This window comes from Peromyscus eremicus, chromosome 20, assembly GCF_949786415.1.
Source record: "Peromyscus eremicus chromosome 20, PerEre_H2_v1, whole genome shotgun sequence".
Taxonomy (NCBI): Eukaryota; Metazoa; Chordata; class Mammalia; order Rodentia; family Cricetidae; genus Peromyscus; species Peromyscus eremicus.
The window spans coordinates 7227977-7252407 of NC_081436.1; the positions used below are offsets into that span (position 1 = coordinate 7227977).

The 24431-nt window shown below is 36.8% G+C and overlaps 1 protein-coding gene across 1 annotated transcript in view; it reads left to right on the forward strand.

Moving 5' to 3' along the window:
* The window catches only part of Scaf11 (SR-related CTD associated factor 11), a 45831-nt gene that overhangs the window by 1343 nt on the left and 20057 nt on the right, over positions 1-24431 (forward strand). Inside the window, 3 exon segments of the mRNA XM_059246881.1 lie at positions 12550-12631; positions 14800-14957; positions 23948-24025. Coding sequence (XP_059102864.1) covers positions 12571-12631; positions 14800-14957; positions 23948-24025 — 297 coding nt within the window. The 5' untranslated portion in view covers positions 12550-12570.

Genomic DNA, 24431 nt, shown 5'->3' on the forward strand with positions numbered 1-24431 from the left:
AGCAGAACATTGAAGGCAGTAGATTCTTGGCCTTTGTATTTTACCAGTAATTTTAGTCAAGTTTTAATGTGTAATCCTGTCTCTCCAGACCATGCCTTTTCTTTCCTGCTTTGGCACTTGGCTTAACCATTTTACTGTTTTGCTGTTATTTAAAAACCTGAAGGAAAAAGTTGGTAGGCCTTTTGTTATTGTTTCACCTAACTAGGAGAAACAAAATTTTGAAAATATCTTTGGATTTGTTGTATACTAGATTGTTAAAGATAATTTGAACTAATTTGCCTTTTGTTTATGAAGTCAAGTTTTCAAAGATTAGCAGGGTTTTTTTTTGTCTGTTTTTTTTTTTTTGTTTGTTTGTTTTTTGTTTTTTTCTTTTTGGTTTTTTGAGACAGGGTTTCTCTGTGTAGTTTTGGTGCTTGTCCTGGATCTCGCTCTGTAGAACAGGCTGGCCTTGAACTCCCAGAGATCCACCTGGTTCTGCCTCCCGAGTGCTGGGATTAAAGGTGTGCACCACCGCCGCCAGGAGGATCTCGGGGAGTTCGAGGCCAGCTTGGGCTATCCAGTGAGTTCCAGGAAACCAAAACAAAAAAAAAGCAGTTCTTAAATGTCGCTCCACTTTAGCTATAGTTTTTGTGTTTGTCGGTGCTTGTAAATAAGTAAGCAATCATTCAGTTTCACTATAGTGGACTTTGTCTTTCAAATTGAAGTACATTTTAAGTTTTCAGTTGGGTAAAACTTGAGTGTTATCCTTCTGTAAATATGCTCATGCTGAAAAGACGTCCTTCAATATGACAAAGGAGAAAAATACAAAAGAAGAAAATGTAAAATTATTGTTACTTAAAAACGTGTTATAGAGAAAATTTTAAGAAGAATGTTCTTCCTGGAATTCCTTCCTGTGGTTATTGGGCCTCCTATAGGGGTACTCAGTTTCCCCCCTCATCCTTAGAGCAGTAATCAGTTCACAGGCAGTTTTCATGCACCTTGTTCTATTAACCAGGGAAATGAGGTAAAGTACACCTAACACGCTGCTGCTGATTCAGCATAATACCTTTAGTAATGAAGTACAATGGTGACCACCCATCAGCCTGGTGTACTGCACTTTTTAGGTGTTTAGAGCAAGAGAGCTGTGAAAGCACAATTCTAGAGGGTAATGTGTGTTAAAATTACAAAATCATGTATACTGTACACCCCAGCATCTGCTCCTGTCTGTCAGTAATGTAAGTTGCATCTTGCCTTACCTTGCCTACTGAAAATCAGATAAAGGTTTATATATAGCCCATGCTGGCCTTGAACTCCTGATCTTCCTGCCTCTGCCTCCCAGGTGCTGAAATTACAGGGTTTTTTTTTGTTTTTTTTTTTTCGAGACAGGGTTTCTCTGTGTAGCTTTATGCCTTTCCTGGGACTCACTTGGTAGCTCAGGCTGGCCTCGAACTCACAGAGATCCGCCTGGCTCTGCCTCCCAAGTGCTGGGACTAAAGGCGTGCGCCACCACCGCCTGGCTGAAATTACAGTTTTACTAGCTTTAAAACCTAGATCATTTTAAAAAAGCAATTACTTTATTATCTGTTTATGTATATCCATGGAAGCCAGAAGAAGTTGTGGGATCTCCTGGAGCTAAAGTCAGTTGTGAACCACTAGATGTGGGTATTGGGAACAGAATTCTGGTCCCCTGGAAGAACAGCAAGTAGTCTTAACTACTGAGCCATCTTTCTAGTCCCCAAACCCAAATTCTTAATATTCTCTTTCTCGGCTTGAACTTTATTTGGAATCTGAGCAGTGGTGAATGTAGTAAGCCCTAGAGCTGAGAGTTAAAATAGCCAGTATGGCCGGGCGGTGGTGGCGCACGCCTTTAGTCCCAGCACTCGGGAGGCAGAGCCAGGCGGATCTCTGTGAGTTCGAGGCCAGCCTGGGCTACCAAGTGAGTCCCAGGAAAGGCACAAAGCTACACAGAGAAACCCTGTCTCGAAAAACAAACAAAACAAAACAAAACAAACAAACAAAAAATAGCCAGTATGAAGTTGTTCTCTGGTGTCAGGATGTGTGTTGTGTTGTGCCCCTCCCCCAACACTATAGTAATAAATAAAAAATAAATCCAGTATCATTTGAATTTTATTTTATTCCTAAGCATTACCTTTGGATTGTGTCTTTTTTTTTTCTTTTTCTTTTTTTTTTTTAAGTTTTAAAATTTCAGTGTAAGAATTTAAAAGCACCATTCTCTTGGAAAATAATTTCCTAAAATGACAACAGCACCACTTACCTTTGTTAGCCCACAGTCTTTAGTACTCAGCAGCCAGAATGAGCCTTTTGTGTTAGATTGTGTTAGTTAGCTTCTCAAATGGCTTTCCTTCTTAGCTCTCACTGTGGCCTTTCCATAACTCTGAAGTTCCTCGAGTCTCTTGTCTGACTTCATGTGGTTACCTTTTCTCCAGCCACATCTCCAGTGCTGCTGAGGTGTTCTGACTCCTCCAAATGAAACAGCATACCCTTCTCCGTGTTTCCCATTCTATCTTATGTCATTCCCCCGGGGCATATTATCTCTTTCTCACATGCTGTTAATTTACTAACAAGACTTGTGTTTTTTCAGTCTAATGCAACTTCCACGAGAACAGAGTTTGTCTTAATCTTTTTCGTATTGCATATGTGTGCACACAAAATAAAGTTAAGTAAATTATTTAAAATGTAAACTCTCAGAAGAGTTGTAAGTCTAGTTTAAGCATTTTTCCCCCTCTGAACCACCTGAGAGTCAGTTGCAGATGCATTTTATTAATCATTCAAATGAATACAAGAACAAGGACTTTCTGTTATGTTGTTGTTGTTGTTGTTATTATTATTATTATTATTATTATTATTATTATTATTATTTGGAGACAGTCTTGCTATGTAGCTCTGGCTATACTGGAACTCACTGTATAAACCAGGCTGGCCTCCAACTTACAGAGATCCTTCTGCCTCTGCCTCCTGAGTGCTGGGATTAAAAGGCATCCAGTTGTTTATATAGTTATAATGTAAACATACAAGTCAAATAATTAATCTTGATATATTGCTGCCGTCCAACCTCAGACTGCATTCAATTTTGCCAGTTTCCTTATTTATTTTGTAACAAAAGAATTGTTCAGCATTCTGGTTTGCATTTCATTCTAATGTCTATTTAGAGTTTCTTTTTCCTTTGATTTTTCCAGACAGAGTTTCTGTGTGTAGTTCCTGCTATCCTGGAACTCACTCTCTCTGTAGCCCAGGCTGGCTTCCAACTCACAGAGATCCACCTGCCTGTACCTCCCAAGTGCTGGGATTAAAAGTGTGCACCACCACTGTCTGGCTCTCTTTAGACTCTTAACCTAGAAAGATCTTCAACTCTTTTTAGTAACTAATAGATATTTTGTAGGAAAGGATTCTGAGTCTAAAGGCTGTTTGTTATCAGACTTGGTACTTACTGCAGTTGTCCAGATTTGGTCAGTAAGTTTCTTCAGTGCAGTTCCTGTTGGCCTTTCTTTTCAGTTGCTGTATGTTTAAGGGGTTGGTGGGTGTGAGTGAGCTCAGAAGGGAAGTTGGGATCATGCATACCAGGAACTGGCTCCACAAGTGTTTTTTTTTTTTTCTTCCCACAGTGAGGTTGGACTTTATTGTCGTTTATTTAGAAGGTGCTTTGTTGTATATGTTCTGAACTTTCAGCTGTGAGCAAACAAAACGTAAGGACTGACAATATAGGAAAGGATGTTTGTCTATGCAGCTTTGTTCTTTTTTTGTATTCTGTTTCTCTTAACTCCATGTCAGGAAAGAGTACAGTAACTTAATCTACATTGTCCTTGTATTCCAGTGTATTGTAGGAGAAAATAATTAAAAGAAAAAAGTAATCAAGACAAAATGATGTTTTGAAAATTCCCAGAGCAATGACATTTACAAGTCATATATGGTATTTTATTGTAAATACAGTTGTGGCACTGTTACGTATGGCTGATAGTCTGTAAGAAGATGTTTCTGTGAAGCTTGTGTTCTAGTGGAGTATAAATGTAATAACTTCAAGAAAAATTTTAAGCTATCATTCACTTGAACCCTTATTGTGAAAGAACTTTTCATATAGGGCGACTTCAGTGCAATGCATGATATTTCTGTAGGAACAGTTACTTAGATATTAACATAAGTGATATGAATGGGATACATGAAACAGTAATTGTCTTTATTGCTTCAAAACTAATAACAGGCAGGAGCTTCAGATAGCTTGCTTTTTCAGAGGACCTGGGTTCACTCCCCAGCACCCACATGGTGGCTCACAACCAGCTCTAACTCCAGTTTCAGGGGTGCTGCCTTTTGGTCTTTGTGGGTACCAGGAATATGAGTGATACACAGACTTACATGGGACAGAATGCCCGTACACATTAAAAAAAAAATCTTAAAACTGCCACAGAAGTAATAAAATTAAAGTATTGGAAAGCCAATATAATTAAGCTTTAAAAGTAAGTTTTAAAATGCATTTCATATTAACATACTACTCCAGCTTTCTTAATTATTGTTTGTGTGGCATGTTTTTCCCTATTCTTTGGAAAAAGACGCTTATGCTTTCTATGTCTTTGCACATAAAGTGAGTTTCTTAGGGAGGTAGGTTTCAATTCTGTTTCTGTCTCTTGCTCCCCCCCCCCCCCCCCGTGTGTGTGTGTGTGTGTGTGTGTGTGTGTGTGTGTGTGTGTGTGTGTGTGAGAGAGAGAGAGAGAGAGAGAGAGAGAGAGAGAGAGAGAGAGAGAGAGTGTGTGATGGGCGTATATATGCTGCAGTTGCATATAGAGGTTAGAAGACAATCTCAGATTTGGTTCTCGCCTTTTTCCTTGTTTAGACAGATGGGAGAGTGGGGAGATGAGAAAGAAACACAGTGCTGACATCTTCAGGGGATGTGGCTAGGAAAGAAGACACAGGGAAACTGTTGAGCTAAAGGATATCTTGAGAGGGAGTAGTTCCTCTTTAGGATGATAGAATGTTTTTAAAGTTAATTAGTATATTCCCTTTTATTTTATATATGTATTATTGGGCTTGGAAATTTTTTTGTTTTTTAAGGTTGCATACAAAATGTGAAGTTTTATTGTGGCGTGTTGTCTTTCCACTCGTTCCTCTTCCTCACTGCCTCCCCATTTATCTTTCCTTCCGCTGGTTTCCTTTCTTCTCGTTCTCGTTTTCTCATTTCATCTATTCCAGTACCTTATTTTCTGCTTCCTTGAGATCTCTTCTTTCCATCTCTTGATTCCCTTTCTCATTTGATGACACCACATGCACACACACACACACTCAAATTTATGTTCCCTATATGGGAGAAAACATGCTATTTGTCTAAGACTAATTTACATACTAATTTTTTTTTTGGAAAAAAAAAGAAAATGTCATTCAGGAAACAAAGGACAACAAACACTAGCCAAGGTTTAGAAAAAGCAAAACTCTTATTTATTGATGCTATGAATGTAAACATGTACAGCCACTATGGACATATGGAGAATCATTAACCACCCACCCCAAAAAAAATTCTTGAAAAGATCAGAGCTACCACTACTCCATACCTCATTAATTCCACCCTCAAGTATACACCCAAAGAACTCCTAGTCAACATGCAAAGAGGCACTTCCTGATCCATGTATGGTTTGGTATGGTTTGGTATGGGGTTCCTGGGGCCTTGCCAAAATGCCGATATACCTCTCGGCCCTTCCGAGGACCAGACAGGAGCACAGTGCCACGGCCCTTGGGAGACTCCAGGGCCAGCTGGTCGAAGGTGAGGATCTTACCCCCAGCCTTGAGGATGTGAGTTCAGGCCCGGCTGCTCACCCGCAGTGCACACACCTTCAGTTTAGGCACTTCGAGAATCGGCACGTCATCTGTGACTGTCCCCACAACCACAGCTGTCTTGTTCTCTTGGCCAGGAAGCTTCATCTTTCGGATCATCCGAGACAGGGACAGAGGTGGCCAGTTAGTGCGACTCATAAATAGCCTTTTCAGCACAACCTGATTGAAGGTCGAGCTCGTTCGTCTGGCCAGAAACCTGTACAGCTTGACCAGCAGCCGCAGGTAGATGTCTTGGCTCTTGGGCTCCTTGCGCCGAACCTTTTGGTCCTTGCTGTGGCGAATGTCAACACCCATGATGGCGCCTCCTGCTCGGCCAGGTCCAGAAAGACAGAACTGCCGACATTTTCTTGATTGCCAAGGATGGCAAACACTTTTTCTCAAGCATTTGTTGGTCACTTGGGTTTTTTTTGTTGTTTTTTTTTTTTGTTTTTTGTTTTTGTTTTTTTTTTAGAACTGTCTATTTAAGTCAGTAGTCCCTTAGATAATTGGATGATTTGGTTGTTTTGGTGTTTAAACTTTGTAATTCTTCATGTATCCTGGGTATAACCCACCATGTATGGAATGGATCCCCTCCCCCCATTCTGGAGGTGTTCTTTTTATTTCAGGGATTGTTTCCTTTGCTGTGCAGACACTTCCTATTTTCGTGTGATCGTGTTTATCACATTTTGAGATTTTATCAGGTGCTTTGGAGGTCCTTTCAGAACAGTCCTTGTCTTGAACAAGCCTATGTCCTGAAGGGTTTTGCCTATGTTTTCTTCTAGCACAGTGATTCTCAACCTGTGGGTTGTGACCCCCTTGGCAATGTCAAATTATCACATATCAGATATCCTGCATATCAGATACTTACATTACAGTTCATAACAGTAGCAAAATTACATTTGTGAAGTAGCTACAAAAATAACGTTATAGTTAGGGGTCACCACAGCATGAGGAACTGTATTAAAGGGTTGCAGCATTAGGAAGGTTGAGAACCACTTCTCTAGCACTTTGAAATCTCACGTTAAGATCTGCTTTGATTCTTAGATCCATTCGAGATGATTTGTGCAGGATAAAAGATGGATCTAATTTCTTTTATATTTGGAAGTCTAGTTTTTTTCAGTTTCACTTGTTGAAAAGGGTATCTTTTCTACACAGCAGGGCCCCAATCTCAAATAAAAATAAAAAAAGAAAGAATGATACTTTGGTAGGGGGTGGATTTTTTGAGCTTTAAGGGGCTGTTGTTTAGGGCTTGCTTTGATACACCTTTAAGGAACTTGAATTAATATGTGGGTTATCACTTTGACATAGATTTGTAGAGTGTTGTCTGAATTATCCCATCATTTAGAATATTTTGTTTTAGGAATGAATTCATTCAGCTTTCACTTTTCTCTCCTGTTCCCTTTGCTATTAACATTTTATTGTTATACTTTATGTTAAATAAGCCATGTCAGTTTTTACTGAAGGCTATCAAAGTCATAACAGCAGAAAGACTGACCAGTTAGAGATTTCATTTGAGAACCCACTTCACAGTTTGTAAGATTGATAGTAAGATTATATTTGGTAGAGAATCTCAATTTTTTTTTTTTTTTTTTTTTGGTTTTTCGAGACAGGGTTTCTCTGTGTAGCTTTGCGCCTTTCCTGGAACTCACTTGGTAGCCCAGGCTGGCCTCGAACTCACGGAGATCCACCTGGCTCTGCCTCCTGAGTGCTGGGATTAAAGGCGTGCGCCACCACCGCCTGGCTGAATCTCAGTATTTCTTGATCTCTAAAAACTTTATGATCTATGTTGGTCTTTTCAAAAAATCAAATATTAGTTTTTTTGTTTGTTTGTTTTTCTAAGACAGGATTACCCAGGTTGGTTTTGAACTTGCTATGTAATTGAGGATGACCTGGAACTTAGATCTTCCTGCCTTCACCTCCCAAGTGCTAAGATTACAGGCATGTACTACTGTGCATGGTTTATGTGGTTCTGGGAATGGAACCCAGGGCTTCATGCATGCTAGGCAAGCACGATACTGACAGAGCTGTATCCCTAGTCCAGTATATGTTCTTTAACTATTTATTCATTCTGTTAATTTATAAATCACTGAGCCAGGACTAGGGGGAGAGACTTACTGCATGCCAGACCACATTATACCTGCAGCACGCCTCCCAAATCAGAACATAAGACAACCCCATTACCATCCTTCCCTTCTCCTCCAGTCTTCATTGGCCTTGAACTGGTGTCCTCCCAGTTCAGCCCCCAGTGCTGGGATTATAGACATGTTCACCATACTTGGCTTTTCTAAATTAAAACTTTTTTCTACATCAAAGATACTTCAAACTGTTTTCTTTCCCACTTTCCTCCCTCTTGCTTTCTCCCCATGCAAGTACTCTTACCCCCTAGCTATATATTAGCCCAGTAGCTGGTATCTTACCACTAGTGGTTTAGTTTTTCCTGTTGTGTTTTGAGGAATGAAAATAATTGTGGCTGGGTGGTGGTAGCACACACCTTTAATCCCAGCACTTGGGAGGCAGAGCCAGGCGGATCTCTGTGAGTTCAAGGCCAGCCTGGGCTACAAAGTTCCAGGAAAGGCGCAAAGCTACACAGAGAAACCCTGTCTCGAAAAAAAAGAAAAGAAAAGAAAAGAATTGTGGTATGCTGGAATTTGGTGGAACAGAAATGTTTTGATTCCGTTACTGTATTTTCAGATTATTTTTGTACTAAAAGGGTTTGAAAGTCAACAACAAAACTAAGGGAATGGGACAAGAGACAGCTATTATCATCGTTTTATTAATATAAGGTACTTATGCAAAATACTGGTTTAATACAGCTACTTAAATGCTATAGAAGCTGTTATTCTGAATTGTTAGATGTTGATTAGTTTGTTTTCTGCTACTATAATGAAAAACCTGAATTGGGTACTTAACTATCACAAGAAATGTATTTAGCCCACAGCTCTGGATGTTCAGAGATGTGGGACCAGCATGTGCTCTGTTCTGCTAGTTGCTTCTGTCATGTCGAATGGAGCTGCCTTCCTGACAGGGTACTAAGGGAGGTCAGTGAGATAGTTATCATTTGTTAGAAAGTAGGAGCTAAAAGTAATCGGAAAATTGTATATAGAAATCCAGACCACAAACATTTAAGTGTAACTTTCTTTTAGAAGAATATACTGAGTAGAAAAATTTAGTATCTGATACTAATGTATTAAGTGGATTTTTTTTTTAAGTTTATGTAGTATGTGATATGAATATCTGGGTTAGACTAATTGTATTTTATAGGAGTATAATTGTCAAATGCTTATTTAAGAAATGTGAAATACTGATTTAAGGATACATTTATTTAATGAACATAATAAAATACATTTATTTTTTGATAACTAGGAAGAGGAGTTTAAGGAATTTACATAGTAAGCACTACTAGAATAAAGAGGTGGAAGTGTTATTTACAATGTATAATAACTTTTTCTAGAGTTTATTCATTGTAGCAATGTATATCAGTATGTAACAGATTGCTACAAATAAGGTGATCACGTGTCAAGAAACCTTTCAAAAAAATTACAGTATTTCTTTAAAAAGAGAGACTAGTTCTGGAGTTAAAACTCACAAAGATTTAAAAGTTTCGTTTAAAAAGAAATAAAGTACTATCAATTCACATACAACATTTTTAACATTTTCTTTTTCCCCCTTATTGTAGATGAAGAGTCTATTCTCATTCCTTATAATAATCAGTCTATTTGATCATTTGTTTTGATTTATTTTAATCTTGAACTCTTGGACTTTTGTAATAGTTTGAATATGTGTGTCCCCTTCAATTTTCATGTTGAATCTTCAATTCCTAGAGTAGTAGTAGTGTTAACAGGTGGAACTTTGAGGGGTGGTTAGGCCATGTGTGCTCTGCCCTCTGGGACGGAATTAGTCACTTCCTCAAGGGCTGGAGAGGTGACCAGCCTGGCCATTTTGCCCATCTGTCTATTATGCCATATGAGGCCAGTACAGCAAGGCACCATCTTGGAAGCAGGAACTGGTCCTTTACTAAATACAAATCTGACAGTCCAGCACTGTGAGAAATCAGTGTCAGTTATTTATGGAGAACACAGTGGTAAGTATTGTGCAGCACAGACAGACTTATTTTCTGTGCCCTGTGCAGTTATCTGTTCTCCCCCCCCCCCTCTCTGTTTTGTAAGGTTGGTAAATTGGGAGGAATTACCATTTAGTTGACCATTGTTCTGTTTTAGTTAGAAGAGAAGGATTTAACAACAACAAAAATCGTCAAATCTTCGCTTTCTATCCTGCCACCCACAGTACCTTTCTCTCTTGGTTCTTTGGCTTGCGAGGTGTAAGGGTATACTGCTCTTGGTGAGTGCTCCTACAGTTTTGTGGTAATGTTTGGTTATAAAATAAGTCTGAAATATCTCAATGGTCTTTTGGTTTTTTTTCTCTAATAGACATACGTTTCATTACTAAATGTAAATTCTTTTCTATACATACAGTGTTTCTCTTCAGGCGACATAACACGCATTATGGAATTAGTGATTTAAAAACTTAAGGGCTTTAGGTTTGATTTTTGTCATTTAAGTTAGTAATTACAAGAAAAATGAAATTACAGCATTTTCAGAAAAAACGATGGAACTGGAAATTGTGTGAGAAAAGCCAGATTCAGGCAGGTATCACATGTTTTCACTCATGGGGATTTAGAAAAGGTGAGGGGAGATATAAAACCAGAAGGAACTATTAGGGAAGAGGGAAGGATTAGTGGGAAGAAAAGGGGCAGAATGGAGAGGGATGAATATGATCATGATCATGGTATGAAATAGGCATATATTGGCCGGGCAGTGGTGGCGCACGCCTTTAATCCCAGCACTCGGGAGGCAGAGCCAGGCGGATCTCTGTGAGTTCGAGGCCAGCCTGGGCTACCAAGTGAGTTCCAGGAAAGGCGCAAAGCTACACAGAGAAACCCTGTCTCGAAAAAAAAAAAAAAAAAAAAAAAAAAGAAATAGGCATATATAGGAAAATTCCACAATGGCACTTATTGTTTCATGCAATTAATATATGCTGAGAAAAATAAAGAGGGAACCTCAATGCATGTATTACTAAGAGAAACAGTTTCAAAAGGATATAAGCTATGATTCTAACCAGATACTGTTCTCACAAAGGCAGAACTGTGGACAGTTAGAAAGATAGTAGTAGTCAGGGATTTGGACCAGGAAGGAGTAACTAGGCAGAACACAGATGAATTGTAGGGCAGTGAGCCTCTTTAGACACCACAGCTGTGAATGGTTAGTAGATGTCTTACGTTTGTCAAAAACCTATAGGGCGTACAACACTAAGAGTGTAATACTCGAGTAGAAACTGTATTTTGGGTGATAATACTGTATCACATAAGGTTCATTGATTTTTAACAAATAACGTACTCTGGTGTGGGGTGTGGATAGGAGGGGAAGTTGTATGTGATTATAGATTTTCTGTGTAGATTTTCTGTGAACCTATTTTATCTCTCCATATTCTGTTGTTGCTTGAATAGCATAAGTTCCACATAAAACCTCAGTTTACCAGATAGTCCTATTTTAAGTTGATAACTTTTTCCTTAGGTTTGGGTTACACTTATGTCTGTGTAATGAGATTTATCATTTAACCCTTGCTAATTAATAGTTATATAAAACTTAGGTTAATTACTTGCTTTTCTAGTTTTTGTGACAAAGTACCTCACAAGAAACAATTGAAGAAAGGGTTTATTTTGTCTTAGAATTCAAGGAGCTAAAAACCAACTTGGTGGGGGAAAGTTAAATGGCAAGAGCAGGATGCTGGCTGGGCACATTGACCAGATTGTCCAGTCTGAGCAGGAAGCAGAGATCAGTGCATTCTGCTGGTTAGCCAGCTTTCTCCTTTTTATGTATCTGGGGCATGCTTCATTCACATTTATTTAGGGTGATCTTCCCATTTTAACCTAGTCATGTCTAGAGATTTGTTTCCAAGGTGATTCTAGGTCCTGTCAATTAAGCAACTCTTTGTTTCTTTTTTTCTTTTTCTTTTTTTTTGGGTTTTTCGAGACAGGGTTTCTCTGTGTAGCTTTGCGCCTTTCCTGGGACTCACTTGGTAGCCCAGGCTGGCCTCGAACTCACAGAAATCCGCCTGCCTCTGCCTCCCGAGTGCTGGGATAAAAGGCGTGCGCCACCACCGCCCGGCCAACTCTTTGTTTCTTGATCTAAGTGCTATGAAAAGATACTGGGTTTTTGAGTAGGTGATGGCTTAATTGAGTAAAGGCACTTGTAGCACAACCTATTAATCTGAATTCAATCCCGAGAACCCACTTAAAATGTAGAAGGAGAGGGAGCTGGAGAGATGGCTCAGAGGTTAAGAACACTGACTGCTCTTCCAGAGGTCCTGAGTTCAATTCCCAGCAACCACATGGTGGCTCACAACCATCTATAACGAGATCTGGTGCCCTCTTCTGGCCTGTAGGCATACAATAAATAAATCTTAAAAAAAAAAAAAAAAAGATGTGTGCCACCACCATCCGGCTATTAAAAAAAAAAAAAAAAAAGGTAGAAGGAGAAAACAACTCTGCACAGTTGTCCTCTGAACTGTGACATGACACACCCCATTCCTCCAATAATAATAGATAAATAATTTTAATTTTAATAAGAGCACTGGGTTGTCCACAGACTGATTTGGTTTGTTCTTTTTATGTGTAAAGTGATTTCTTTCAGTTCAGAAACTTTTAAGATTGATATGGTTGGGAAATGGCAACAAACATTCTCATGATTTATCCTGTAGGAAACTCCTTCACAAGGAGAGATGAAGAAGAAATCTGTGTATAATCAGAATGTGGGTGATCAGGAGTGTGAAGATATGGAAGGTAACTTTGTTTTTTATAAAGCCTGTGTTGAAAGTCAACAGTGTCACTAGACTTTAAAATTAAGATTTCTGAAGTTTTACTGTCTGTCATTTTTATAGTCTTAAGAATTGCACACTTTTCCTTCTCATGTTTTTATTGATTGAACATTTTTAGTTGAACTGCTGGTTGTTTTCTTCTTCTTCTTCCTCCTCCTCCTCCTCCTCCTCCTCCTCCTCCTCCTCCTCCTCCTCCTCTTCTCTCTACTGGTTTAGGAGTTTCTGGGTTAGGGTGTTTGTGTGTGAGTGTGTGTGTGTGTGTGTGTGTGTGTGTATGTGTGTGTGTGTGTTCCTGTGCATGTACATGTGTACATGTATGTGTGTGTGGAGGGCAGAGGACAATCTTGGGTGTTTGGAGTATTGTTCCTCAGGTACCATTTACTCTATTTTCTTTTGGAGACAGGGTCTCTCATTGGCCTGGGACTTTTCAAGTTGGTTGGCCAGCAACCCCCTCAATTGGCCTGACTCTGCCTCCTTAGCACTGGAATTATAAGCATGTGTTACTGGCCAGCTTTTAAAATGTGTTTTCTGGGAATTGGCAAGCATGTTACTCACTGAGCTATCTGACCAGTCTTTATTTTTAAAGTTTTAGTAGTTAGCATTAATATTTTCTTATCCTCTAAAGTTAATCTTTTTGTTTGTTTGTTTACTTTAAGTGTATGGGTATTTTGCCTGTGTTGTATGTCTGTTATTATGTGTGTGCCTAATATAGTTTTTATTTGATAAGCTTGATCTGAAATCCTAAATACCTAGTTCAGATATTCTTTATAGAATTTGTATTTCCTTTATCCTAGACTTGTACTGGAACCATGTGAGCTCCATTTGATTGTCTTGGCTTAATACTGATCTATCTTTCAGATTAGTTTGTTCCTCTGTCTGGGAAGGCTCCAGGTTATATTGAATTGTACAATTTCTGTTGCTTGCTTATGACCCAGTATACATGCTTTTGTGTAAGTTGATTACTGTTAGGAGTTTAAATTGGTACAGGTCTCACAGAGACAGATTTGGACATCTATTCCTGTATTATAAATGTACGTGTTGACCCAGTAATTCCATTTTTAAGAATTGATCTATAGATACACTTTTGAAATGTGAGATGATTGCGTTATGATATAAGCTCATTAGTAGAGTACTTGCCTAATGTGTGGAGCTCTGGGTTCCATAATCAGCATTGTTTGTCATAGCCAGTGGTTGAAAACAAATGAAATGTCCATTAATAAATTATTTTGAAAAAGCACATTAGTATGTATAGTATTCTGGTGTTTATGTAAAGAGAGAAAAGAAATATGGAAGACTGTATATTAGGGTTTACCCTGGCTTGTTGGCTCTCCCCTGTGATCCTAGTGCTTGGGAGCCTGAGAGAGGAATATCCTGAGTTTGGAGCCAGCCTACCTATTTAGAAACACTTTTTAAATTTTTTTTTTTTTGAGGCAGGGTTTCTCTTTGTAGTCCTGGCTGTCCTGGAATGTGCTCTGTAGAGCCAGGCTGGCTATGAACTCAGAAATCTGCATGCCTCTGTCTCTGGAGTACTGGGATTAAAGGCATGTACTACCACTGCCTGACTGAGAAACCATGCTTTTAACTGAGGGAGGGTGAGGATGGAATTGTTTTCTGTGCATTAAAAAAAAAAATTGGAGTAACAAAAGAAACTTAAGAGCTATTGTTGGATTTGGTGGAGGTGGTTGAGTGTATGGGTAGGTTTGTCACTATAGGCACTTTTACTTACAACATTTGAACCAGGTAAATAATACTTTAACATTAAATTATGGTTAATTTATGTCCCTATTCCCCCACTGAAATATGAAAGTGGATTGAGAATGTAGCTAAGTGGTAGGGCATGTGCTTAGCATATACAAGGTCTGGGTTAAATTTCTTAGAATCTTCCTATTCCTTCCATAAACACGCGCGCGCGCGCGCACACACACACACACACACACACACACATACACAGAGACTACACAAAAGTAAACGTTGGTGTTATTGAACTTAAAGAGTATGTTTGTCATTTATCTAAGATCTAATTGCAAAGTAGGAGGTGTGGCTCTTCGAGGATATAGATAGGGAGCCATTATTGCTTACGAGCCTAAGTCTTTGGTTTGTGGGTTTTTGAAAACATGACTGTTTTTTTTATAGGTGAAGAAAACAGAAATAATGCTGGTACCTCTGGCCTGTTGTACAATGAAGCAGACAGATGTCCAATATGTCTTAGTTGCCTCTTAGGAAAGGAAGTTGGTCTTCCAGAAAGTTGTAATCATGTCTTCTGTATGACCTGTATTCTTAAATGGGCAGAGGTAAGTCTGAGAATAAGCATAGGGAATAAATTACTGCATTTAATTTCCTATACAGTTTTAGTTCGCTTAAAGAGTTGCTACTGCCTTTCATAAATTATTTTGTATTAAGATATTTTCCCCACTACTTTAGGCAAATTTCCCTGTTTGTTCAAATTCTGTCTGCATATTTCCTTGTAATTGTTTTTTTACTCAGCCTTTTCATTCTTTTATAATTAAAGGATTTTAATTTATACTTTGAAGAAAATCTTACAGAAAGAGCAGGCCAAACATCTTTCTGACTCTTTTAGGGTATTAATCTGCTGGCTACTAATAACATCCCTGTCTGCTTTTTGTTTTTGCTTTTCAGAGAATTTTTAGAGGTTTGAGTTCTTTATGTTAACCAATGGAATAACTGGAATAGATGTTATGGTGTCTTTTAACTTTAAAGCTTATGGATCTTGCTTATTATGTTCTGTAATTTGGCCCAGATCTCACAGCTTGGAAGGATGTTGTCAATTCAGAAGTATATTTTATAGTTGTTATTTTTAATTTATTATAAATTAATTTCAGAGTCTTGAGTTACAGATTTTACTTTAGATTCTTTTTAAAAATAATTAAGAAACAAGATATTTTGGACTTTGAATATATTAAATCAGTTTGGGCCAAATAAATTGAAGTATATGTTAATCTTAAGCCTTGTTATAAACTGTAAAATAAAAAATTCAGTTTTTATATCATGCTTTCTGATTTATATTTTATGAGTGTATAAAAATTAGTAAATTAGTAAAAATTAGGTGTATCTCAAAATTGTTTTTTCTTGTACTTGGATGTTCCTTAATCTCATTGAAAAACTGACTTCATGTATGAGAATGCTGTCTTTCTGCTTACTTCTGTAAGAGGTTCGTTACACTAGTTGAATTAATGAATATATGAAAAAACTTAATTTAGATTAAAAACCTAACTAGTCTTTGACAAGAAGAGACTACGGATAGGTGAAAATATATTTTTGAGAAAAATAATATGAGTTTTGGGTGAATATTGTTGTTAAATGTCCATATGTAACTGCAGTACTGGTTACTGAAATAATGCCTTTTCTCTACCACTCAACTACAGATGTAAATTTTATTGGATTTAGTGCATCTGTGATGTATATGAATCTGACTGGGTGGGAGTTGAGAAACCCTGTTACTGCATAAGTTGAGCAGATGGTTTCAGTCTTTTTCCTGATTGTGTTCAGTGGCTACATAATTACGAACTTCAAAAATACTGTGTGTTTTTCTTTAAGACAATTAGAATGTGTACATGATTCTCCTTCCTTCCTTTCCCACCTCAAGTGCATCTTTCAACATAAGCTTTATCATGGTGTACATGTTACAGGTTTCTCTGGGGTACGTATTGAGAAGTTGTAATGGCTAGGTTGTAGACTGCACGTATTTAATGGCACTAAACAGTGGTAAACTTGACTATATTTTAATTCATATATTTTAAAATTGGAAGTACTTGGCAATATATGTAAAAGTCAATGCCTTTTTTTTTTTACATATAACATATTCCTTGCTTCTTGTTACTTTGTAAAAAATTTAGTGTGTGTGTATGTATGTGTGTGTATGTGTGTGTATGTGCCTACAAAGGCCAGAAGAGGATATCTGAGCCCTTGGAGTTAAGAGTTAAAGCTAATTGTGAACTTGCCAGCATGGGTGCTGGAAGAATCTTCTACAAGAAAGCAATACATGTTCCTAATTACTTAGCCATCTCTCCAGCCCTAATATTCTTTTGAAAATAAACAGTGAAATATTGAAGTGAAATTGCTTTTTCAAAAGCAAGTTATGTGTACTATTGTACTGCTGACTTAAGTTGTGATTACAGGGTAGTGTGGAGTTGTGGTACTGTTTAATAAAGTAAGTAACCTTGGAAGGAGAGAAGAGAGAACATTCTGAACTATTTCGTTGTCCCTAGTGGAGATAACAGCCATCAGTAAGCCATTAAATTGACCAGTAACAATAGGACAATCATTAAAATATTGTTCATTATAAATCACGAATAATGCATGTTTACAGACTTACTTAGGCTTCTAAATTTTCATTCAGTCTTTTATTGTGATGACAGTTGGATGGTTTTAAAGCATGTGAATGCTTTGGCAAACAATAAGGTTTTAATTTTGTCTTTTTTTTCATTGTCATCATTAAAGGCCTTTCCTCTCATTTTTTAACCTCCTGTTTAAAGAGCTATGTAGTTTGTCTCAGATTGGGCACTAGAAGTAAACGCTATGCTAGAGACCCTTTGCAGGTTACGTTTTACACTCTTTCCTTTAATTCACTGTTTTAAGTACAAAGTCGGGGCTCTAGACTGCAGCAGTGATTAGCAGACATCTCAAGAGTAGCCTAAAGTTAAAATAATTTTTAAGAATCTAAATTTTTACTGATGTCCATTTCTAAGAGAGGTATAGATATCAAAGTAAAATTGTGCTACTTGGAAATCTGTATGATGAGAAAAAGCATAGAATGCATTCTGGATCATTTTTCTAGATTTTTGTGTTTCTCAGAGATTCAGCTATGCTGCAGTTTGTTGTCGAGGTTCACTGAAGTATGATTAAGAAAGAGTATCAAGCACAGCATTGAAGAAATTCTTACCATACGAAACTGGTATTTAGAAAAGTTTGAATGTATGTTAGTCTAGTATTTTTTATTTTGTACACACTCCTGAAATTTATCATATCCTTAAAGTACCTATTCCTCAAATAAAAATTAGTTTGTATTTCTCTGTGTTCTAAAGTCTTGTTTCTGTAATTAAACAAAGAAACTAACAAAATTGAAGTGGTAAAGTAATTGACTGTCTGCGATCTCTGCATATATCATAGAATTTACTTTACTTAGGAAAAAAGCTCCAGCTTAATTCCGCTGTACCAGTGTTGAAGGCCCCAGAACCTAGTGGCCTGCTGTAGGTACACTAGAGCAGATCGAACCTCTTAGAACTATGTTCAGTTAAGAGACTTGTTAGAGGCAAGCCTCTTAGCTTCAAAGTGTAACCAGGATGCATAGAGTTCTGAAAAGCCAGTATGGTACTGTACACGTGTAATCCCAGTACTTGTGAAGCTGAGGCAGGAGGATTGTCACAAGTTAAGAGGGCAGGCAGCTTGGAATACATAGCAAGTACCAGGCCAGTTAGGGCTGTACAGCAAGACTCTGTCTTAAATAAGAGGAAGGGGGAGTAGAAGAAAGAGAAATGGAATATGTAACAAAAATGTAACTGGCAGAAATGCCCTGTTGACAGTTTTAGTAAACCATCATTATTGGAGCTAAGAATCTCGAAATTTAGAAAAGGCCTTTGTACTGATGTGTATGCTAGAGCCAGTGTGCTAAAGTTTACCCTTCACCTAAAAGATTTCTTTTTCTCACACACACTGCATTTCTCATCAGCGATTATGAGCATTGGCCATTGTTTCAGAGGACCTGGTTCAATTTCCAGCACCCACATGGTGGCTTACAATAGTCTCTAACTCCAGTTACAGGGGATTTTACCCCATTTTCTGACTTCTGTGGGTTTTTACATGCACATGGTACACACACTCTTCAGGTGCATGTGCATACACACACACACACACACACACACACACACACACACACACACACGATGTTGTATGATATTTTGTTTGTGTTCTGACAAATAAAGCTTGCCTGGAGATCAGAGAAGCAGAGCAGCAGCCACTAGACTTCTTACTTCTACGAAATCTCAGACCTAATCGGGCATCCTGTCTCTACAAATCCTCAGACTGAATGGGGAGGCTCCTGTTTACATTTCTCCAGGCAAGCTTTGTTTGTCAGAACACAAACAAAATATCATACAACATCACATGAATATCTTTTTAATAGAGCTTTGAGCACACAGAAGTTTAATTTCAATTATCTGAGCTTGCACATTTAAAATACAAAGGGGAGGGCTAGAAAAGTCTGAAGCATCATGGGAGTAGTGACAGCTGTCATAATTACCATCCTCTACAGACAAGATATGTCCTCGCTACATGTACTGAATAAGAAGGTTGGTTTTTACTTTGGGTGTGGGTATGTAGAGAGTTAAGGCTTGAGAACTTAGAGGCTGTCCATATTTACAAGTTTAATACTTCGTACTATATTTATTTTTGGTCCTGAGTACTGATCTGAGAACTCAATGTTGAGCATGCTAAGCACATGTTCTACACTGAACTAGATGTGCTGTATTACAAGGACATGTATCTATAATGTGTGTGACTAGTATAGTCATGATAACTGCTGAGGTTCTTCTCTTTTTATGTATTTTTTTAAGGATTTTAAAAAATGTAATTAGTTTCCCTACATAGGTAAATTGTTGAACTTACTTAACTCAGTCCTCTATTCCTGTGGAATGCTGACAGCTTTCGTCTAAGAATGAAAGGTTAATGAAGTCAAACTGGACAGTTAGCAAAGGCAGTCTTGAGAGAATAGAAATGAAGATACTCTCAAGGTGACACAGAGCTCTTAAAGGGCAGTGTTGAGTACAGACAGGTGCAAGTGTGTGTTCAGATGGATTACACAGCAAAGGTCAAGATCTGAGAGCAGTTGATACTTGTTACTTAAACAATATAAGAATATGTGTGAGAATCTTCATCTAGTAGTCTTTCATCAGTCAAGTAAATTAATATGTAGATATATATTTCTATATAGGCTAGTTGTAAATGTCAGAATATTTAAAATGATCTATACAGGCAATTTACTGAATTTTCTGTTTGTATACTAGGAAAAGAACCTTAATCATTAGATGTCAGACAACATTAGAGAAAGTATAATACTACCCTAGTGTTAACAGTGTATCTTGGTGAATGTACAAACATTCCTTTTCAGTGGGTATACTGAATGCATTCCTAGTGTTAATTTTATCACTGACAGCCATTAATTTTATGAATGTGTTTCTGAAAGCTGGTGTAAAAAACCAGATGTGTGCACGCCTTTAATCCCAGCACTCAGAAGGCAGAGAGGTAGGTGGATCTCTGAGTTCAAGGCCAGCCTGGTCTACAGAGCAAGTTCCAGGACAGCCAGGGCTCCACAGAGGAAACGCTGTCTCAAAAAACAAACAAACAAACAAACCCAAAACAAACAGCCAAATGCACATTGGCAGAAGCTGTTTTGAATGAATGTTTAGATACGATAGGGACCATGTAGCATGACTATAGGTGAGCACTTTGGCGAGCCATGGCTAGCTATGTTGGAACTATCACTAAGGAAGGGGTGATGGTCAACAGTTCTAAAATAAAGCACTAACCTCTAATGGTATGCATCCCTAAATCATCTTTGATTTTGAACTGTAATTTTGTACATAACATGCTTTATTTCTTAGTGGCAGACATAGGTGTTGTAGATACCCGTGAACAGGAAAACCTACCTGTAAGCATAGGTGTTGAGACTTAGTCTTTCAACACTTCCTTAACGCTTGCTTCTCTCTCTCTAGGAGGGCTATCTATAGGCAGCCTATGTGATTGAGGATAGAGCAGCATCAGGAAGCAAGAAATATTAGAAACCAACAACCCTGAATTCCCAAATAAGGAAGGCTTCCTGTTCTTACATTTAAATATGGGTTTGTCTGAGCTGGGAATTTACAACGCTTCAGAATACTAGGGTATGTTATACTGAAATCATTAGGAAAGATAATTTTTTTTCTATCAAAATTGCCTCCTTATATAACAGTACAGAGCATTTGCTGTAAGATATGTGCTCTGTTTTTAATATATATTACACTGTAAAACAGTGAGCAAGTTCTGTTAACTTTGTAGTTGTATCATAAAGTTGATTGGTGTTCTTAGATACTTTGACTATGGGACTAATTAGATACTTTAAAAATTACTTAAAGTCACACATTAAATAGGTAAATAATGGTATTTTTGTTGTATGATGAATCAAAATGAACATAAAAATTTTGCATATAAAAAGTTTAATAGTCTTTTAAGTTAAACATTTAAAATACTAATTTTTATCCATATTAGCTTTAAATAGGGGCTTTTAAAACTTTGAAGCTTAAAAATTCAGTTAGTATTTTTAGCCAAACAAACTACTTTGAAAACTATACTTTGATGACCAAAGTGTCTTGGGATTTTCTCACTATCTACTAAATGTAGGGATGAGAATCCCTTGGGAATGCCTTAAAGTAGCCAACCTAAGCCATTTAAAAACAAAACAAACCCTGATGTAAATTTTTTTTCTATTAAAGCTGTGCAGTTATCACATAATGTGTGATTTGATACTTGTACATATAATGAACTTTGTGTAAAGGGTACATTAAGAAAAATAGTCATTAATTTTTTAAACATTTTGATTTTTCCATTGACTTCTGTAATTATTTTATTCACGTATACTATGGAAATGGAGAATAAATACTAGATTTCTGTTTCCTTCCTCAAATGGTCTTCTACAATATATATTTTTTAAAATGACATGGGCATCATTGTTTCCCAGCAAAAGTATTTTTATCTACTTTTCTGGGCTTATTTCTTTACTTAAACTTTTCCTACCTGGAGAAGATAATGCAATTTTAAGATTCTAGTGTTAATTAAATCAGCTTTAGGAAAGTTAAGTGTGTCCAGATTGTAACACATAGTTGTTGTTTCTCATTACTGCTGCTTTCCTCTGTTTTCCTTTGGTGTGTGTTTTTTTTATAGCAGTGGAGATCCTTATTCAAATGAGTCCAGTCAGACTCAAAGCAGCTAGTCATAGTGGGAAAAAAGAATGGAGATCCTGCCCAGAACCTCCACATTTGGAACAGGTCAAAGCAGAGTGGGAAAGAATGGTGGCTAGCTGATGTGGAGAGGAAATTTAACAAGGAAAACAATGAGACGGTACAATTTCAGCCACTGACTGATTTGATACCTACATTTCTTTGGGTCATAAATTTATTGCAGGTAGACCAACAAAATAAATCATTTAAGGACTCATTTCTCATTTTTATATGTATCATATTGCAGATTTTCCTTTTGTTAGTTATCCTAGATTTTTGTTAATGTAGTTAAACTGGATCTTATGTAGGAACTAGTGTATAACACACATTTCCCTAAGAATTGCAAACAATTACCATAGAAAGCTTAAAGTTCCTTTATTCCCATTTTCACAAGTTAGGTAGTTGAAGCACAAACAATCTATGTAACAGGGCCCGAGTTTGAACAACAGAGAAAATAGGAAAGAAAGTAAATACAAAGCTTCTATGCAGTTTAATTTTCAACAAACACTGAAAAGAAGCATGTTTTATTTTAATGAAATAAATATTTTCATTTATTAACTGTTTAATCTTTCAAAATTATCTTTAAATTGTAAATAAAAATACTTGGAAACTTTGGAAAAATCAAAAGCACTGGATAGATTGTACTTTATATAGTTTCAATATAAATGTTAAGAATGTAACCTCTAAAAATTTCATAGGTAATGCTGACTGACAAGCAGTTCTGTTCTTAGGACATCAGTTCATTGAATTGAAACTGTATTTAAAATGCATTGTTAGTAAGATGCAGAGTACTTTGTTGCTACTTTTAAAATATGTTTTTGGTAGCAAATTAATAACATCCTAAATTCTGAGAATTCGAAGTGCCTTAAGGTCTCTTGTCAGAACTGTTTGTTGTAGTAAGGCCACATTTTCTCTTTCCGGGTGGCGAAACATGGTCGTGTCAGAGCCTGCTTACTAGCAATAGAAAAGTCACATTTTATGAGAGTAACTCAGTTTATATTTTAGCCACTTTTAATCACTCCATGAATTTTGTGGAAATGTGTTATTATATGATCAGGGGCCACACGTTCTTTGTTCTACTTGTACTCATGTACGTTTAGATAGAAACAAAAATCACATTTTTCTGTAAGGAATGTATAAAGTGAATTGCCTCAATTCCACAGCTCTCTTTGATCTTTTAGATGATTGAATTAAATTGCTAGGATTCTTTTTCACTTGTGGAACTATAGGTATTAGTAATGTCATCATTAGATTGTAGTTTTTCCTCCTGTCCTAGTACAAAACAGTCCATCTTTAATTACTTTCATAATATAAATACATTCTTCTATATACATTTAATAATAGAGAATTATAGTTGATACATACAAATTTTTGAAAGCACAGGAATATATATCAAAATTAGGTTGATTTCTAATTCTAAAATAATTGAAAGACAAATTTCCTTACAAAATAAAGAATACATAATTAAATTAGAAGACTTAGAAACCTAATTTGAAAATTAGGTAAAGAGTATGGATAGATTTTTTTTTTTAAAGAAACGTTTGAATATGCTCTTAAAAATAGTATGCTCAGCTTTATATGTCTTAAAAAAAAAAAAACCAAAAGTTTGTGACACACCATACTGTTAAGAAAAATTACTGTGTACCAATGTATGATCATTAATTTAGAAGAAAAAATTGCAATTTCTCATATGAATTGTAACATTAAAAAGATTTGTGAATATTGGGTAACTGTAAAAGTACATAAGAACTTACTTTTGGAGGGATTATTTAGGTCCAAGGAGACCGGGGGAAGCTTCATTCTTCCATATTTTAGTCATGTTCTGATTGCTAATATAACTATTTAGTCAAAATAATTTGGCAGAAATGTTAAATTATAGGCTATTACTATAAATGGCTTCCTTAAGGCACTCTTTATAGCTGACTTAGAATTACACACGCTTAGCGTTATAGCCAGCTCTACAAGGCAGAGCAGTAGATTTGAAGTACAGCCTTGATTTTACCAGTAGTTTTCGCTGGAACAGCACGTCCTAATGGTGTTTTAGTGGGTGTTTTACTTCTCATGTCCACTTTACTCCAGTTAGTATCGTTCAGTAAACATTTGAATGAGGGAAGCAAACTTTAGGTGCTTCTTGTGGTTTTGTGGTATGGTACAGTTGGAGTATTTCCTCTACATTTTGCAATTGGAAAAGTATATTTCTGTGATAGTGGAAAATTATAACTATTTAGTGTAATTTAATTGTGATTTCTTCTAAAGACCCATTTGTAAATATATAATATCTTATCACTTCTCAGGTACTGGCTTCTTGTCCAATCGACCGGAAACCTTTTCAGGCCGTGTTTGAACTCGGTGCATTTGAAGATTGTGCTAAGGTAAGCTTAGATTTCATTTTGAGTTTAGAAAATTAATGTCTTTCTAAAAGTTGTTTATCTTTAAGTTTAATGTGTATTTCTTTTTAGCATGGCAAGCTCACAGCTTTCAATGCTGGTTACTGAAATACTGGACCTTTTTTCCTTTGCCTTCTAGAGTGGGCATACCACAGTGGTCACCTTATGTTGTGCAGATGTGGTAGATTAGATGCTTTAAAAGATGTCTTGTATTTAATTATAGAATACTTATATTTCCAAAATATCATCAGCATGATTGTTACCTGTATTTTGAAACAGTTTTTAATTGGACAGCAGTTTGAATATGTTATTTCATTAAAAAATTTTAATTCGAGTATTGAATTCAAAGATAAGCTTCCATAAAACGTAAGCTCCAAATATCTAAAAACCA